This window comes from Onychostoma macrolepis, chromosome 23, assembly GCF_012432095.1.
Source record: "Onychostoma macrolepis isolate SWU-2019 chromosome 23, ASM1243209v1, whole genome shotgun sequence".
NCBI classification, from domain to species: Eukaryota; Metazoa; Chordata; class Actinopteri; order Cypriniformes; family Cyprinidae; genus Onychostoma; species Onychostoma macrolepis.
This window is the reverse complement of record NC_081177.1, coordinates 15,150,168-15,170,123: the sequence shown is the minus strand read 5'-3', so window position 1 is coordinate 15,170,123 and position 19,956 is coordinate 15,150,168. Positions and strand designations below refer to the sequence as shown.

The following is a 19,956-nucleotide window of genomic DNA, read 5'->3' as shown; positions in this document are numbered from 1 at the left end:
TTAGAAAAATCATTCAAATGAGCATCGCAATCAATCGGGAAATTTCTCCAGACCTTGCTGAAAGCACTTAACCCCAGGTGGAAAAATGTGCACCTTATTCACTTTGGGGGGCATTTTTGCATTTTTTTCTTGATAGGACAGTGGAGATATGACATGAAAGAAATGTCGGTGTGCTGCCCAAGGCTGTTGCCTGCATCGACTAATTTTGTACTTCATATAGGCCTACTTAAGATAATCTTAAAACTTTTAGGTTATCTTCTTAAAATCTTAAATTGGGCAGCCGTGGCCTAATGGATAGAGAGTCGGACTTGTAACCTTAAAAAGGTCGCAGGTTCGAGTCTCAGGTCCGGCAGGGTTTGTAGGTGGTGGGAGTGAGTGTCCAGTGACTGAGGTGATACCCTTGAGCAAGGCACCAAACCCCCAACTGCTCCCTGGGCGCTGCAGCATAAATGGCTGCCCACTGCTCTGTGTGTGTGTGTGTGTGTGTGCGACTTGGACAAATTTGCGTGCACAAATTCCAAGTATAGATCGCCACACATCACTTCCTTTCCTTAAGCTAATCTTAAGAAGTAGGGATGGGATGAATCACACCAATACAACCATTTATAATAAAATAACACCCGTCTTCAATGACCACTCAATGAATCACATAAGAGTAGAGAGGAAAGTCCAGGCTTTCAAGGCCCACAACAACCTGATTAAGCCCACAAAGTGTGCCCGAGGTTGGAGTCAGACAAAATAAGTATCAAGTGAGCGTGCTGCTAATTATGCCTTGACTATTACCTGGACTGACAGCAAGAGAATGGGAGGAGAGGGGGTGGGTCCGGAACATTCAGTCAAGCAGAAAGTTCCCAAACGCTGAGGCTAACACAGGTCAAGTGATTTGGCGCCTCGGGTGTATTAAAGCTATTTACAAGAGGCAGAGGGATTTATGGTGCTTTTGCACAGTCTGTTCTTTTATATGACCTGGCACTAGGTGGTCATGCTTTCTGACCTACTCAATCATTATTTCGACCCAATAAAAATCGTTCTTTTCATATGTATTTAGGCTGTGTTTTAGGAGCTAGAAGTGTTCTACGAGAAAATTGCTACTCTGCAGGCACCATACTCTCAGTCAGACTGTCTTTTTTCATAATGACCCTATAAATAACATGAGCACAAATATGTTTTTGTATATATATATACTGTTGTTATTCAGCAGGGTCAACAGAAGTGTTATGATAAAGAAATCTTGTGCACTGTTGCACTAATCAAATAAGAAAATTTGTAACTGATCATGTGACTCTGTACAGATAGTCAGATGTTCTTGCTTCTACTGAAGCTCAAGATGTTCAAATCTTGCTGGAGAACATTATCAGTTTTTACGCAAACTTGTGGCGTTAATGCAGCTCAAATGCTGCTGTCATTAAAGGAAAAGAGAGACAAACCAAATAATAAGACATTCTGAAATGTATGTATTTTTTAGTTCAGCTTTTAACTCTTGTTTTGGTTAAAGGGAGAAAACAAAACACAATGGATGCAGGTCAAAAACATCAATCTAGTGCGACAACAATTAAAATGTAGCACAGTGGAACACAACAAATACAGCCTTTAGACCCTCATGTCATCCCTCACCACTTTCTTTCCTCAGATGAATACAAACAAAATGTTTTAGAAAAAAATAATCCATGTTTCTGCATATAATGCAAGTGTACGGCATGTCCAAAGATGAAGCTTCAAAAACTACACAAAGTGAATATGACAACCCTGTTAATGATAGGTGTGTGTAAGAAAAATGCAAACACTAATTAATAATAATAATAATGCTAATAATAAGAATAAGAATTTGCTTTATTTAAAAAAAAAACTCAAGGTCGCTTTATAATAATATAGCAAATAAATGTGTCAGCAAGGATACAGATGTATAAGAATAAACATGTAATACATAACAAGAATCAGATCATACAGTCAGGAAACACAGATACAAGAAGCAAAAAGAAATGTTTTAAGGTGGGTTTTGAAATCGCGTAATGACGAGAGGTCACAGATGTGTTTGGTAATAAAGTTCCAGAGTAGGCAGAGATATAAAATGCCCTTTCCACCAAACAATATTAAGATGTGCTGTAGAATAATTGTAAATTTGACCGCTGTATTAACTTTGTATGTTTAAAGTGGTCTCATACACTTGCATTATATGGGCTAAAAATCTTTGTTAGAAAAATTAATTCATTGACAATCCTAAGTGTTATTCAGTGTATCATTATAATACGACTTATCCACTCCCTAGTAAGAACATCACTAAACATGATTTACAGTTAATTTAACATACATTGTTCATTTAAACACTTTTTGGAGAGTAGTAACATTTAATTAATAAAGCGATCATGGCCACTAAAATATAAATTGAATTTACACTTTCATCAAGCAACTTTGCTACTGTATCTCAGTATGCTTTCTCAGATTTGATGGTGAACTTTTGAAGCCAGAAATGTACCTGATAAAAGTTATAATTGAAGCTGAACATGTTGTGAACGTGTAAAAACAAACCTCATTGGTTCATGCACGTCAAAAGCAAGTTTACAATATTTAATGTGCATTAATAATAATGCAAAAATGTAATGAGTACTTTTCAAGATGAAATAAAATTGTAAGGAGTAAAAGGTACTGTTTTTTTCTTCAAATGTGTAATCAAGTACAAGTAGGCAGTTTAAATTGTACTTGAACAAATTACAAATACCCCCAAATAATACTTAAGTACAGTAATCAAGCAAAATTACTCAAGTATTTTACACTCCTGTATATTTAAATATATTTAAATGGAATGGAATGGAAAGAGAACCATAGATTGGAAAGTCAGGTAATCTATGAACTCATTTTTGCAGTTTGCTTATGCTTCCATCTAGTGGACATGAAACAAATTTGCCACCGAGAATGAGTTTTGTGAGTACTTTTAGCTAATTGTCGTAGTATATTTTACTGTAGATTATTTCCATAAACAATTGGCTGTCAATATCCACAGCAGTTATGTAAAAAAGGACATTGTTTTAAAATAGACTGACTTGTATTTAGCCTCACAAACCCTGCATGACACTACGTAACTGTAGATCGGGTCAGTGGCATAAAATCAGTCAGAAAGCTCAACGGGGTTCATGGCCCCCAGTCTGCAAGCTGAGAATGTTGCCATGACGACACCAGCTGCACAAGCGAGCCAGAAAAATAGTAAGAAAATCAGAGAGACAGGAAAAGGTTAAATCACAGCATTTCAGTGAATCCTTGTAGCCCTGTTGCATGTATGGTTATATATTTAACTTATCCAGTTACACTGATCTGGCTATATGAATGCAAAAATAAACTTTTACACAATCTTAGAGCAGTAGGATCTGATCACTGCAAACTTGTTTCTGTGTAGGCCTACACATGGATCCTCTTCATTCAGGTTCTTGCTGTTTATGTTAATTTTCTTCAGTAACACATAATATAGATTGTTATGACAAGAGTGTTTAATTCTGACATTTTGTTCTTGGATATTTGGTATTGAGCTCAGGCTGCGTGAATCCTTGATAGAGCTCATCTGTCTGTCAAAACAAAAGGTCAGTTTCTTCAGTCATTTAACCTGGAGAGCACATCGACGGGGCACTGAAACAAAAGGTTAAACCTCTGAGAATGCAGAAAGAAAAAATGTAACATACAGTACAAAGCATTTCAAAAAATTCAAAGTGTTGACCCAGTCAAACCACACATTCTTTCTTAACAACAGTCTTCAGTTCTCAGAGCTTTTCCTTTGAGAATTGAGGAAAATTTACTTTGTTTATCATAATAATCAAAAACGGCAATACATGAATGATTTTCTCTCTGCATAATTCAGTTCGGCATTCAAGGGATCTTCAATTGCATTTCACCTTAAATTAATCGAGTGCCCTTTCAGTGGTATTTACATAACATTACATACAGGATGATGTGATTTTCTCATCCATATATGATATATTTCTGATCAAGCAAACATGATAGAGGTTTTTCTATTAAAACTTAGAAATGGGGTTGTTGGTTAACTCAGAACAAATTAGTTTTGTCATATTTAACCTTAATTTTTAAGAGTGTACTTTTAACATAAAGCTCCAGAAATTGGAAATAACACGTTATATATTTAGTATTTTTTACTGCATTTCACTGACTTCATCTTTCAAGCACACTACATGGTTCTCTTAGAGAACAGAGAGGCCAGAGACACATGGCTCCTCCCTCAGTGTTAGTAAAAACATTCCAGCCAAGTGAGAGAGCCAGCGAATTTGAAACCCTGGAAGTCTGTGTTTCTGGTCCCTTCTCCTCTCACATGCTCACTAGAGGACAAGGGCGGCCCGTAAGCAGCTGCAGCACATCAGCCTCACAGAGTTTGGAGTGTTCTTTTGTTTTGTGGAGTACCTGAGAGTGTCCCTTCTCCAAAACCACCATGAAAGCCACCATATTCTTCATTCTGTTGACCGTTTTGGCTCGTTCAAGAGGCCAGTACCACTACCAGGGCCTGATGAACTATTTGGAAAACAGGATGCTCGCTATGGAGGTAAGAGAAATTTGGCATTTAGTATACTTTCTGCAGTCCTGCTAGTTTTCAGCCGTTTTACAGAGACGTCCACTTTTCTAGACATACATCTTTGAATGTATTTATTACATTCAAAAACACTTGAAAATGTAATATCTGTAACAGCGATACAGACACCCTGAAGTAACTCACATTCCTCAGACACATCGTCCCAACACAGCAGTGAACCATCAAAAAGTGGAGATCCAAAAGTGTTTATTTAAACCAGCGCTGTCTCACATCTACTTAAGATTTAACATAAACTTTCTTTTCTTGAGTGAAGTTGTACCCCACAGCAGCTTGACTGACAGAATAGTGTAACTCAGCAGTTTTGTTCTCAGTGAAGCTGAGCTGAAAAATATAATACTGATTCAATAACCAAAATAATTACTCATGATTAAGTAGACACTTCATTAGAATAATACATTTATTCAGTCAATTTACATATATCATATGCAGACAGGTCTGTCTTGATTACCTGTATCAGCAGGAGTCCATTCAACTACTAAACAGTCTTTTTCATAAAATGAGAGTGAGGTTGAGTACAACAGGATTGAAAGCTCCTCAGTTTCAAACTCCTCCAGTTTTTTCCTGGTCCCAAAGTAATATATGATGACTGAAAAAATGCATTTTTAATGAATATTTAATGGTGCAACAAAATATATGCAAAACAAAGTTTGTTTTGATTCAAAATCATGTAATATTAAATTCAGCTAGAGCAGCTAGCCTGGAGCATAAGACTCCTGGGGTGGCCACAGTGATGCTGTACATATTTAATGGCAGTATTGACAATTTTGCACCATACTCACATACTTTTAATACAGTAATATATTTTTGTGAAAAGTTTGAGCATATATTTGTTCTGTAGCCCCTGCAGCAAGGAGGCTTTGCATCTCAAATCACTGAACCTATTTGACAGCTGCTGAAATAACTGATTTAAGCACTTTGAAGAAAAATTAATGTTACTCTATAGAGTTTAAAAGTTTGGGGTCAGTAAGTTTTTTATTTTTTATTTATTTTATTCAGCAAGAATGCATTAAAGACATTTATAATGTTGCATTTTTTTCACATTTTCAAACTTTATTCAGTAAAAATCCTGAAAAAAAACCGTATCATGGTTTCCATTAAAAAGTGGCAGTTTTTTTTTTCAACATTGATAATAGTAAGAAATGTTTCTTAAGCATCAAATCAGTATATTAGAATGATTTCTGAGGGATCATGTGACACTAAAGACTGGAGTAATGATGCTGACAATTCAGCTTTGACATCCCAAGGATTTTAAAATATATTAAAATAGAAAACATTATTAAATTGGAAAAATATTTCACAATAAATTTGTATTTTATAATATATGTGATAATTTAATTTTTGTCAAAAATCCATTGTATCCTACAATTAAGTCACTGTATAGCTGTAAATATGTTGCATATTAATGCTTTTCTCTTATTATATCTGATATGTGGAACTTCGACTCGGCAAGAACAGGTGAATTTCTAAATTGTAGAGGCACTGGTTTTTCACATTTGTTCAAAATTATGTATTGTACTTTAATGAGTTCCCTCAAGTCCTTTCGAAAATACATTACTCAGGTTCTCCATCTCCTGACTCCAGATAACGATTGAGATAAACCTTTCAAATAATGAATGAGCTTTTTATTCTACGGTCTCCTTGACCGGGAAAAAGAAACTAACAGTTGCTGTTCAGAAGACTTCTGTACCGTTATTACCACAAGCTCTTTAATAATGCACAGAAAACTTGCCATTGGAATAAGTTTATCACTGGAAAGAATTTGCTGCACTCTGTGATCATCTTAAACAATTGAGTGACTCATTAGTGTGTTTGTCATTCTTCCAGGAACGCATTTCCTTGTGGCATGAACAGAACAACCGCTACAACTCCGACCTGAAGGAATTCAGGCAGCAGGCCGCAGACCTGTTGGAGAAGTTGGGCAAGGAGCATAACAAACTGCATTTAGACATGGAGGGCGCAGGAGCACGGGTAGACCGTGTGGAGCGTGAGATGGACTACATTGAAACCAAAAATCCCCCTAAGCCTTGTATGAAAGCAGCAGACAAAATGGTGGAACAGGACGTGGTTGTCAGAGAGAGGAAGAAGGAAGAGTTCTTTGAGTTGTCTGGTGAGTCGGGAGAATTGAGTTTCGACAGCTGAAGCTCAACTTTTGGTCATGTACTTTCAGTTTTAGCCTTGACGTAGTCTTGGTCGAGGGAGACTAGCTAAATTTAGCATGCTATTACAAAGTAGACCAGTTTGGGGGAAAGGTTTGGAGTTTTCTCTGGAAAATTGTAACACTGGAAAATCAAACTTGGAGAATTAATAGCTGCAATTCAAGACAGAGAGTATGAGCGAAGAGCATATGTGCTTTTATTTAAGACATTTGTTTGTTTTGTGAACTATCATCCCAATTACACTCCCCCACATTGGGATTGTGCTGTAGGCCATGTGGCGGTCTCATCCAAACAGTCTTTGCTTTGATGTCAAAAACCCTGGTTTCTGCTAATGCTTGGCTTATACTGGGGATTTATTGATTTAGAGGAAACATGTGGTGTGTTCTGTTGATTAGGAAACAAGGAATAAAGAATCAAGCCAATCGGTTCACTGGATTAGCCAGTTGGCTTTTGGTTTAGATGTTACACAACTGTTGGGTTGTAGCCTATTTTGTTATCCAGTATGATGGAATCAAAGCAGATGAATGTAAATGTGTTTCATTTGGCTGTTCTTCTGTCTCCACTGAAGTGCGGTGTTGTTAACACTGTGCATAGTCCAGTAAATGCCAAGACATTTCAAGGCTGAATCCAAAATTCCAATTCATAGAATTAATTTATTTCTTTGGCAACAAAAGATACATACATATGTTGTACATTAATGTATTTTTTAAAATTTTTTAAATAGTCTCTTTTGCTCACTAAGGCTGCCTTTATTTGATCATAAAATACATTATTTTTAATATTAACAATAATACATTTTTACAAATTATAATAATAATATAATGTAGAATGATTTATTCCTGTCATGGCAAAGCTAAATTTTTAGCAGCCATTACTTCAGTGTCACATGATCTTTCAGAAATGACCCCCGGATTGTTTGATGACGAGTATAAAAACAGAATTTCTTTCTTTTTTTGTAACAATGTAAAACTCTTTGCTGTAACTTTTCATCCTCGCTGAACAAAAGAAAGAAAGAACGCATGAATGAATGAATAAATAAAAAATTGTATTACTGTCCCCAAATGTTTTAACATTACTGTATATATTATCAAAACAATTTTAGAACAAAGAGAAGCACTGACAAGGGAATCCACAAATAAATAGTGGGAAAAAATTATAAAATAAATATATATTAGCATATACTTGATTGAATGATTGCTATAAGCTTTATTATATTATTTTAGAACAATCTGACTCTCTTTCATTTATTGAATAAATTTAATAGAATTTTAGCAGCAAAATGTGACAAATTATGACAGAAGAATCTATTAGAGTCAAAAAAACGTTTCAATAAATTGTGTCTTCGAAATTATGTATCTTGGAAATAGTTCCCAACGGCCTGTGTATTATAATGAAGAGTATTAACAATTATCCTCGTTAAGCCCCACACAATCTTCCCTTGCCTGCACATTTATGTCAGCAGACATGACATTTAAGGGTGGAGCTTTCACTGCTGGAGGCTTACAATGTCAGTTTTCTTGGTTTATTTCTTTAATAAAGCAAAACAAGGCTTTAAACTCACAATCTTGGCTTCATTTTTCATAAAGCTGTCTTCCAGTGCTTGTGCAAACTAAGCAGTCTGTATAAATTGCTTTCAGAGTTTGCCATATTAATCATAGGACGCTTTCCGTTGACATTAATCATGTTTGTTTTCATCGTCAGTGTGCGTGAACATCGTATCCAGTCTAAAAGCAATGAAGATCCTTAAGAGATTGGGAAGCCCGAAAGGTGTCTGGACCAAAGATGCCAGATCAGCAAAAGTCTACGCCTTCAACGGGACGTCCGACAACACGCTGTACGAGTTCAACTCCGTGCGAGCGCTCTCGGCATCATCAGGCGTATCTAAAGGCAGGCAGATCACCGTGTCCATCGCTTGGAATGGGACCGGTCATGCAGTCTACGATGGCTTTCTCTATTACGTCAGTGAAAGTTCAGAGCTCCAAGTTATCAAGTATGACCTCAAGAACGGTTCGGTTGCAGACAGCGCAGTTTTCCCCATGGATGACCGCAGCCCGGTGTACCAGCTCAATCCAGAGACGCTGGTGGACCTGGTGGCGGATGAGGATGGGCTATGGGCGCTGTATCCGGCTGGAGACACTATTAATCTTGCTAAGATGGATATAGATTCTCTGGATATAGAGCAGATGTGGGACACGGCGTGTCCAAGGAATAATGCTGAAGCTGCTTTTATTGTCTGTGGCACGGTTTATGTGGTTTATAACACCAAGCCACCGAGCCGCTCACGTGTGCAGTGTGTATTTGATGTAAATGACATGGTAAGCAGTGGCGAGGCCCCTTTGATTTATTTCCCCAGGCGCTACGGTGCCCATTCCAGCCTCAAATACAATTCCGAGGAGCGGCAGCTCTATGCTTGGGATGATGGGTACCAGATTCTGTATAAACTAGCACTGAAGAAGAAGTTATGGGCGATTATGCCACCACCTGAGGAATAGTGACCCTTTTTTAAGCTCTTAAAGGGCTGTATATTCCTGGGTACAAAAAGTTTGTGATTTTCCTAAAGGGACAGTTACGGAAAACAAAAATCATGCCATTATTTACTCACCTTCATATTGTCAAGTATGGAGTAATTTCTTCTAAAGAAAACATTTTAAAGAATATTTTCCTTTCAGTTACACTGGATGAGGAATAAGGCATTTGAGCCTCAAAAAGGACACAAAACCACAGTTAGAACTTTTAAAGATTTATTTTTGGTGTTTTACCTTTATTAGCATAGGACAGTATTTAGACAGCAAAGTGGGAGAGAGAGAGAGAGAGAGAGAAAGAGGGGGTCGGGAAAGGTCTGTGAGCTGGGACTCGAACTCAGGGTGTCCGAGGTGCCACAGCTATATATATATATATAGATATAGATATACACACACACGCACGCGTGCACACACGCACACACACACGCACGCACACACACACACAGTCAGATCTTTTAAATGAATTAGTTAATCCAGTTCACAAAACCGGTCTGAATCATTTGTTCATGACTGAATCTGGTCTCAAATTCAAATCATTGATTCAATGATTTAGTTGCAGCAGTTGACTGAAGATTATCTGTTCTTTAATTTGGGTCTTTTTCTCACAAAAAGCTATAATATGACTTTTAATAAAACATGAATCTGAAGAGGAAACAAATTAATAAAATATTGTGTGCTGTAATTTGAACCCTGCTGTTTTTCTGCAGTACATTAATTTAAATTAACGTAAATGTAGGTTTGTTTCTCACATAAAAGTATTTTGTGTTTTCAGAAGACAGAAGACTTGAAATTATGAGACCACTTTTATTATGGTAGTTTTGTTTCCTTGCTCCCATTCATTGTATTTAAAGGGTTAGTTCACCCAAAAATGAAAATTAGCTCATGATTTACTCACACTCAAGGCATCGTAGGTGTATATGACTTTCTTCTTTCAGACAAATCCAATCAGATTTATATTAAAAATTGTCCTTGCTCTTCCAAGGGCCTCCTGTAGCGAATTTATGCATTTTTGTAAGAAAAAATATCCATATTTAAACCGTTAAAAACAGTTCTCTCTCAATTCCGCTAACTGTTGTACGTGCAAGCCGTTTCAGGCAGTTGACATAGGACGTATGCGCAGCGCACGCCCCAGCGATTAGTGATGAACGTGGAAGCGCAGGGGAGAGAGAGCAAAACAATATGCCGGTCACGAATTAGAAGTACAAAATGAGGATTTGTAAAGAAAAATGTCAGAGGATTTTGATATAAGCCAAGAGGAGTAAGGATACTTTGCTTCCTTTGCTCCTGTAAACAATACGCTATGCATACTTCCTACGTCATCCGCCCGGAACGGCTTCCGCGTACGACAGTCAGCGGAAGTGAGATAAAAATGTTTATATTGTTTTACATATGGATATTTTTCTTACAAAAAATGCATCGATTCGCTACAGGAGGCCTTTATTCACTCCCTGGAGCCATGTGAGGCATGTTTTATTATGGATGGATGCACTTTTGGACTTCTATTTCTATTTATTTGACTTCTTTTGGACTGTTGAAAAAAAAAAAACACCCACCCACGGCCATTATAAAGCTTGGAAGAGCAAGGACAATTTTTAATATAACTCTGATTGGATTCGTCTGAAAGAAGAAAGTCATATACACCTAGGATGCCTTGAGGGTGAGTAAATCACAGGCTAATTTTCATTTTTGAGTGAACTAACCCTTTAAATGGTCAACAGCATTTAACAAAATGATTCAATAAATGAAAAAAGTTTTTGGTTTTGGAACAACTTGAGGGTGAGTAAATGATGACAAAATTGACATTTTTGGGTGAACTAATCCTTTACCTTTAGGAATACAAAGGTATATTGCTTTTGTTGCACATATTATTAAAAATATGAGACGATAAACAGTCTCAATATAAGTGACTGATCAATACTAACCCACCATTTGTGATTTGATGTTCACAAGACTGAGAAGAAGCAACTCTATCCTTGAAATGACTGAACCAACATTTTATTTTGGCATTTTTGAAATACAAGAACTTTTTCAAACATTACAAGTTATATTGCAAGTACAAATGATCAATACAAAATTAGAAAGTTGTTCAGATTCACAAGGGGGCAAAAACAGGTTGTTAAAACACCAGCACACAAGAGTTAGTGATGAGGTAAAGAACCAGATCTGAACCTTATTAACTTTACATTCACCTACAGAAACACACTCTATGTTATCGGAGTATTACAACATTGGTGATATTGTAAAAACAGGACCAAAAAGTTGTACTTTGTCACAACCATTTCTTCAACAAGTTGACTTGGAATTTTTAAAGATTCTGTTAAAATATTAAATCTATTTTACTATATAGAAATATTTAAAGCTTAACAGATACCCTAGGAGATGATGGAGGACATTATGTAAAACTAGCCCCATGTGCCATATATATTTTAAGATATTTCAGCAACACCAACTGGAGATCAGTGTAAAGTCTTTGTTCTGGTATCATGAGCTGTGCCCACCATCTGTGACAATGAACTTCCTGCATAGTAGGTTGTTTCTATCAATGGTCAGCTCTTGTGCATTTGTACGTGCATTGAATTTTCGGTCTTTTCTTATTTAAAACATACAGTCAAAATGTCCAGGACCTTGAATGGAAGTTCTGAACTAATGTCATTTCTGTGCATTTATGTAATTTGTTTCCAGCATATGCAGTATTGTAATTTCTTTTCTTTAAAAAAAAAAAAAATGACTGGAGAAACTTTAACTACAGTAATCATAATGTAGCACTTAGCAGGGGTTTGCCTGAGCATGTCTGTTAAATTTAAATTCCAAGTTAAACTGTGTTATCAATGAATTAACCACGTAAAAACAAAATGATTGAAACCACAGGGATAAACAAATAAAATATTGCGGGCAATAAAAGTATTGAATTTTGTTAAATCATTTATGACATTAAAAATCCAAAAAGTAATACTAATTATTATTTTGATTGCTCAGTTTAGCTTTGTTAAGCATCACATATTATAAAAATAATTCTTGGGCAACATGGCATTAGTTTTTTTTCTTTTCTTTAATTTAATTTACAGAAACTGATCAGTTGACAGTTATATATTAAATTGTTTGGTTATACAGATGATTGATTCACTATTTAATTCACATAGTTTCAAATATCCCTTTTGTCTACATGAAAATCAAATCAAATATTAATCTGAAGATGAACGTTGGTTAATTGCCTATAATTTTACATTTTATAATGTAACCCTGCTCTTTTATACAGTACAGAATATGAGTATATTTTATAAATTTGAGCATACATTGTTTACTCAAGACATTTTCCCAGACAATATGTCAAAATACGTAAAACGTTGACAGTCCAATTTAACTCACAATGAAATTACATGTCAAAAGATGAACGAGATGTCAACATTAGATTGAAACAGCAGGAGGATTCAAAGAGGAATTGAATTTCTATTAAAAGCAGTGCTACTAAGATACAGAACCGCTTCTGTAGCTTTTTAAATGCTATTATAACAAAGTGAATAAAAGCCACATAAATCAAATCAGACCTCTATGAATATTTCAGCACTTTTACCTTAAATGCCCACTTTTGTTCTCCAGGTCTCACCGATGAATATTAATGTAATCACATAAATTTATTCAGCTACATGTGAAATGTTTTTGTGTGTGAACAGGAACTTCTTTACACGTAAACATCTTTGTTTTGGCAAGAAATTAAAGGATAGGAAAAATTTGTTGTGCTCTGATAAATTTAGTCTCTTTTTACACACAACATTTACACAACATCTATAAACTGATAAATATTTAAATATTCTTCATAAAACTTGTACCTTCACACAGTTTTCATACAAGGATTTGACAGAGAAAATGGTTTGTTCTTAGTATACAGCACATGACAAATCCATTCCCTTCTTTTTTCTCACTCACACGAAACAATGTCCTTTTCCCTCAATATTTTATACACCATGCTTTCTGACCTCATTCTCAGTACTTCCAATAGTTGATCCTACTTTCAAAGTCTTTAGATCTGAGCAGAGCCATGTACAAAGAGCCTTGCAGTGTTGTGCGGAAACTTCTGTTCGCATGTAGACCGCTTGCAGAACACCGCATCGGATTTCAAATGCTTCAGGAAAATTCATATTGGAAAGAAACATCTCCGCTGACAATACCAAGCTATTCTAGGAACACAACACTGGCTTTGAATAGTATTCTGGGTACAGAGGTTTGTACAACACTCCCAAGAATTGACTGAGGAGCGTACGGACTGGAACAGCTTGAACATCAGGAACATCAGGGCAAAGACAGCAGGATCTTAGATCAGTGTTAGGGAACCATCTAAAACAACCCATAGGAGAAAACGGAAATAGCAGGGCTCTCGTTTTCATCGGAGTGACAAACGGAGGATGCCGAGCCTGTAGTTTTACATATGGCTCTGATCAAGGGCTGGCGGGAGGTTTGGGGGAGGGACAAGACCCCTGACTGTCAAAACTGGCCGTTCTAGCTTTCCACTGTAAGAGAAGACATATGAAAAACCCATCAATGAGAGTATTATAGAGCAGTTTATTGTTATAGCAGAAGAACTGCACCCAAATATTGCTTAGAAGAGTGGATTTCAATTTGTGGTTGCATGAAATTGATGTCTCTAAAGTTACATTCCAAGTTGAGCATATTCGTTATTAGCTAATTATTTTCCATAATAAAAAATATATGAAATCAATATATGAAAAAATATATATTTGGTCACACTTTATATTAGGTGGCCTTAACTACTATGTACTTACATAAAAAAATAATAAGTACAATGTACTTATTGTGGTCATATTGTATTGCAAAACACTATTACTGCTATAGAGGTGGGATACGGGTAAGGTTAGGGACAGGTTTGGTGGTATGGGTAAGTTTAAGGGTGGGTTAAGGTGTAAGGGATGGGTCAACAGTGTAATTATAAATGTAATTACAGAAATTAATTACAGATGTAATTACGTTGGTATTTTTAAAAAATATAAGTACAATGTAAAAACATGTACATACACAGTAAGTGCATTGTATCAAATGATTAATTTAAATGTAAGTACACAGTAGCTAAGGCCACCTAATATAAAGTGGGACCATATATTTTTTTAAATAATAAATATATACAGTATATTGTTTATACTTAGCAAAGCGAGCAAATCCAATCACATCTAATCCTGTTCCACTTAAGCAAACTGCACACATGCAGGTACGAATTAACCAACTTAACTGATTAATCTCTGACCTGATTTTACTCATGTTTTATGCAATTATTTGCATTTTGCAATATAATACAGTTGCAAAAAGAGAATTAGCCTTTGTTGAAAAGACTTCTTTGTCTTCTTTTGTCTTTACTAGCAGAAGAATTGTCTGGTACACTATTAAGGGTTGCCAGGTCTATGTAACAAAACTAGCCCAATGGCCAATTAAAAATAGACCAAACTAGCCCAATGACCTGATATCAAAACTCAAAATATGCCACTCCCATACGTAAATTACATATTGAACAGTCACTGTTGTGCATTATACAAAATTGTAACTTGAAAATCACTACCAGTTCCGGTCTTAGACAAAACTAGCACTAGTTTTATCACTGGAGTAATATGAAAATTATTAAAAAGAATTCTGTCAATTACAATTTATTTGATATGTCAAACCTCTAACCCATGACAACAGTTTAAACGTACCCCAATTCTGCTGGAAAACTGCAGACTTGGCAAGCCTGAACTAATTTATTCAGTATAAAAATTGACAATGTGAGCATTGTTCAGCTTAATTAATGACAATTAGTTATCTTAACACGAATGCCAATAAAGGTGACTTCTAGTACAATATGATAATTTAACTTTAAATGTACTGAACACGCAACTATAACCCATTTAATTACCAAAAACAATGATTTGCAGTCTGTGAAAGCAAGCCTTTGTTTATTGCTCAGACTTACTTAATTAACTATTCAGATTAAAGAGCAAGAGCTACACCTCCAAACACAATGCATAGATGCCCAGACATGACCTCAACCGAATCAATGCTATTCTTTTCAAATTAATTTTAAATTATTGCGATTTGTTCAAAACAAAGACAAAATTCATTAAAACTACATATTGTTATTTTTAACAGAACAAAAACATGATTAAAATAAACAAAGAGACCAAATTGTGATAAACTGACATTTGCATACAAATACAGTTTTCCCCCCCTCATGATTAACTCTTGAACACAGGTCAGAAAGGGGACAGAATTTCAGTGTGTGAATTAAAATCAGCACTGACATATTCTTCTCATGCATTATTCATGAAGCACAGTACAAGTGTGCGGATGTGACTAGAGGGATCTGAATGTTTACAAAGAAAGATTGGTGACTGGTCAGAAATAAATTCTGGAAATGCAATTTGCATATGAAAAACTTAGTTCTTAGTCCTATATTAACAGTAATTCAGAGAGTTATTATATCTACCACTCATATGTACTGTATGTTTACATTTGCTGGAGTGAGGTTACTTACCTCTTTTTCTGATTTCTTAGGTTCCATCAGGGGGTGCCAGTGTGCAATTGGCTTACGGGGGTATGCAAGCATCTCATTCCAGTGGTCTCTACCTAAACCTTCAGCACCACTGCCCAAACGGCACACACCAATTATCTCATTGTGCCCCACCCTGAAAAAAAAAAAAAAAGAGTCATTTATAATATAAAATAATTTGTTACATTTACCCGACATCCTGGGATTTTTAATGACCACAGAGAGCCGAGTTACGAAATTTTCTATAAATTTGTACATTCCTTTAATGTAAAGGAATAGTTCACCCAAAAATATATAAAAAATTCTTTACTCATCCTCAGGTCATCCAAGACACATTACATCAGCATTACATCACTTGCTCACCAGTGGATCCTCTGCAGTGAATGGGTGCAATCAGAACGAAAGATCGAACAGCTGATAAAAACATCACTATAATCCACAAGTATTGCAAGTAATCCACAAACTGTGTGTTTGCAATAAATCCATCACTAAGACATTCATCCATAATATTGCTTTCTCCAGTGCAAATGTTGTCCTCACTCAGAAGAGAAATATGCATAGATCAAGTAGGGTTTAGAAGCAAAAACAGTCCAAAACAGTTCTAAACAAATATTTTGGTGCATTTTGATGTGAAAAGGCAATGCCCACAGGAGGAAGCCTTATTATGGACTATGAACTCATATTCTGGCCAGAAGCAATGGTCACAGTTTCACAGTTTTTCACTTTGCATGATCTTAATTGATGGTCTGGACTGGACTGGATGAATTGATGGATTGCTTATGAATTATTATGATGTTTTTTCAGCTATTTGGACTCTTATTCTGACGACACCCATTTACTGCAGACAATCCTTTGGTGAACAAGTGATGTAATGCTAAACTTCTCCAAATCTGTTTCGATGAAGAAACACACTCATCTACATCTTGGATGGCCTAAGGGTGAGTACATTTTCAGCAAATTTTCCCTTTTAGGTGAACTATTCCTTTAATTGATCCAAAATAAACACATCCACACTGGCAATGAATAATATACCAAAGTTTGCATGACCTAAAAGCCTTTTGTTAAAAGACAATGATACAGTATGAGTTTGTATGCCAGCACACCCTCTTTTGCAAAATGGTATTTTTGTGTAAAAATATGTGCATATTCAGAGAGAGTAGATGATGTGCCACAGGATAAAGAAATCAGCATACATTTACCTCAGCGGTGCTGAACTTTAAGTGAGTCCTTTTGTGAACCCACGGAAGAGAATTGTGAAATAGCAGTTTCTGACATTTATTAGAGTGTGTGTTCCTTTCTCAGAAACTCTCAGTACCACAAACAGACTGTTTGAGACTTGAGAATGTTGGGTAAAATATATACCTGGTTCTTTGCCCAGTCACCCGCCTGTAGAGAGGTGAGTGCTAAATGCTCTGACACCTGACCTTTTCCTCTTCCTACTAAAGCACATGAACCATGAGATCATTCTGATGTCTGGTGTTCCTGCTATTCTAATGTGTTTTGTACTGGTTGTTATTTGTAATGTAGTTCAGCTTAATAGGCATGACAACTGATGAATAGTATTGGTAAAGCATTTTTAGGTTAAGTATGTATAAAATGTTTTAGAGAAGATGAAAACAAAAGAGAAATACATCCATCTTGAATAAATCAGCTCCCTTCTAGAAGCCTGAATTGCAAAAGTCAATTTTGTCATCATCTTCTCAAGTTATTTCAACTGGTCAGTTTTTTAAAGAATACATTAAGAATTATTTATTTGATAAAAATAATAAAATATGTTAAATAAATAAAAATGTTTTCCCCCATGCAATTATAAAGAACAAGGATGCAAAATCATCATAAAAGTATCTTAAATGTCAAATAAGTCCACACGCCTTTTGAAGCCATAAAATATACATATTTGCAACACTGGAGTAAGTAAATGATTTTTTTTTTTATTAAACTGTCCCTTTAAATTTCAATATAAAAATGAGAAATAGCTGTTTGTGTTACGTACAGGTCATAGTCCATGACTGAGATGTGCAAGCTGACTTGGTCCATGCTCTCTGGAGGGATGTCAAAGATAATGGCCTCATTATAAGTGGGATTCAGGGTGTTTTTCTTTGTTGTGGTCTTCTTCTTTTTCAGGCGTCTTCCATCACAAATGAGGGATACTTTCACATAGGGATCTGCTCAGAGAGAACACCGTTATCAGTTCAGCTCATATAACTGTTATTAATTTCACATTTGCAGCTTGAGCTTTTATAAATTATCTTTAAACATATTGTAGTATGCACTAGTTTCAATTAATTAATCCTCTAACAATAGCTTGAAGTTGATGAAAGTACTAGATGAGAAGATTAGAAATGAATGCCGGATATCTTCATTGAGCCATCTTAATATTCTGTGTGAATGGAAGGCCACTGAGATTCAGGGCTTTAATGGAATGACTTGAGTGCTGATTCTCACATCAGAGCTGCATACTGATTTCCATCTCTCTCCATCATTGCACAAATTGTCTGATCTATTATGCTTGTGCATTAGCAAGCCATAAACTACTTCCAGCTTGGGCAGAACAAATCAGATGAGAAGTACTTGTTCTGACATCAAATTTGCTTGGGGCACTTCTTAATAGATATTATCCAGTTCATGTGAATTCAATTTTACTGCAAATGAAAAATATTTACTCTTCAGCAGATAAAAGTAAAAATGTCTGGTGTGAGACACACTGTGTCATTATAAGGGAAAACCAAGATAGTGTGAGTAATTCATGTTACTGAAGCTTAAAATCGTTCCCTTCGTCATATTCGGAGTGGTTCTTTAGACTTTCGGGTTTAATTCGCTCAGTGATGCTGCTGATTTACCTTTGGGAACAAAAGCCAATTTGGAACATGAACCAATGATTAGAACATGCGGGAAAAGTGCATTAACAATATATGGGAAAACAAAAGAGAAACCATAAAACCAAATGGAGCAATTATCGGGAGAGTGTTGCCACTTTTTACTTCTGTTGTCCTCTTGGCAAGGAGAAATGAGACTGAGGTAAAACTAATACACATAATTTTATTTCAGGATGCGTCACGAGGTTTGAATCATTGCGGAATGCATGAATGATTTATATTTTAAAGGAGACCTATTATGGCTCTTTTTATAATATGTAATATAAGTCTCAGGTGTCTCCAGAATATGTCTGTGAAGTTTCAGCTCAAAATACCCCACAAGCCATTTATTATATTAAAAAAAATAATGTTTGGATTTGATTATCATATCTATTGTGCTTAAATCATGCCGTATTAGTTTAAACTTCTGATATACGGTTTCCTGAGCGCACACACCCGAAGCACGCGCACAAAAAGCGGCTGTCACATGGCATGTGGGTACTAAATTAAGTTGTCTTTCATGTCTTATTGTGCTTAAACTGTCAAATACACACAAGTTTATGTTAAAACCACGTCATTTTTCTCAGTTATGTCTGTGAAGGTAAACAGCTGGGGAAGCTGGGAAATCGCATGTTTATATTAGATCTGTGTGGCAGCAGCATAATATACAGTAAATTCAATAAATCCACTACTCTCTTGTCTCCTCAGAGGCTCTAAATAGAGTTCTGTGCTTGTCAGTGCAGCCAAAGATGGAACTGTTTGCATGCTTTGATCGAACTTTCGCCATTTGCGAAAACACAACGGTGGCGCCGTGGGTGGAAACTTGCAGATTAAGGGGCTGTATGTAATATTATAATAATATCCCCTTTCTACATCACAGCGGGAGCAAAATCTGAGCAGCTCATCTTTTCACAAGCTTGCAGAGAAAGGCTTGCAAATATTTTTTTTTTTTCATGTTTTCTGGGTTGGTGATGCAAAAAGTCATGATTTTCATGTCACCTTTAAATCAAAATATGAGCATAAATGAAAAAAAAAAAAAAAATTAACCTTTCTCTAAACCTGAAAAGGTTTAATATTTAGAATATGTAGACAAATAATTTACCCGGTTTTAAATAGTTGAAGATCACCAACATGATATACTGTATATTTTTAAACATGAAGAATAAATTTCCTTTGTACAAAATTAACAATAAATAAATAAATGAATGAATTAATTAATTAAAAAATAAATAAATAAATACATTTATTATAAAAATGCTTTTCTCATGTGTATATAATGGGCCCTTTCTAAATGTATGTTCACATGATG

General features: G+C 35.7%; 2 protein-coding genes across 2 annotated transcripts in view; one reads left to right on the top strand and one right to left on the bottom strand.

Moving 5' to 3' along the window:
• Nucleotides 1-4,279: 4,279 nt before the first annotated feature.
• Nucleotides 4,280-10,899, top strand: olfml3a (olfactomedin-like 3a). Its single transcript, XM_058763953.1, has 3 exons — nt 4,280-4,537; nt 6,410-6,692; nt 8,443-10,899. The coding sequence occupies exons 1-3, from the start codon at nt 4,427-4,429 to the stop codon at nt 9,231-9,233; spliced, it is 1,185 nt and encodes a 394-aa protein (XP_058619936.1). The 5' UTR covers nt 4,280-4,426; the 3' UTR covers nt 9,234-10,899.
• syt6a (synaptotagmin VIa) overlaps nt 10,893-19,956 on the bottom strand; it is a 52,598-nt gene continuing 43,534 nt past the window's right edge. The window contains exons 6-8 of the mRNA XM_058763846.1: nt 17,786-17,957; nt 15,778-15,928; nt 10,893-13,768 (exon numbers count right to left, since the gene is read on the bottom strand). Of these exons, the coding sequence (XP_058619829.1) occupies nt 13,697-13,768; nt 15,778-15,928; nt 17,786-17,957 (395 nt within the window). The 3' untranslated portion in view covers nt 10,893-13,696. The remainder of the gene's footprint in view (nt 13,769-15,777; nt 15,929-17,785; nt 17,958-19,956) is intronic.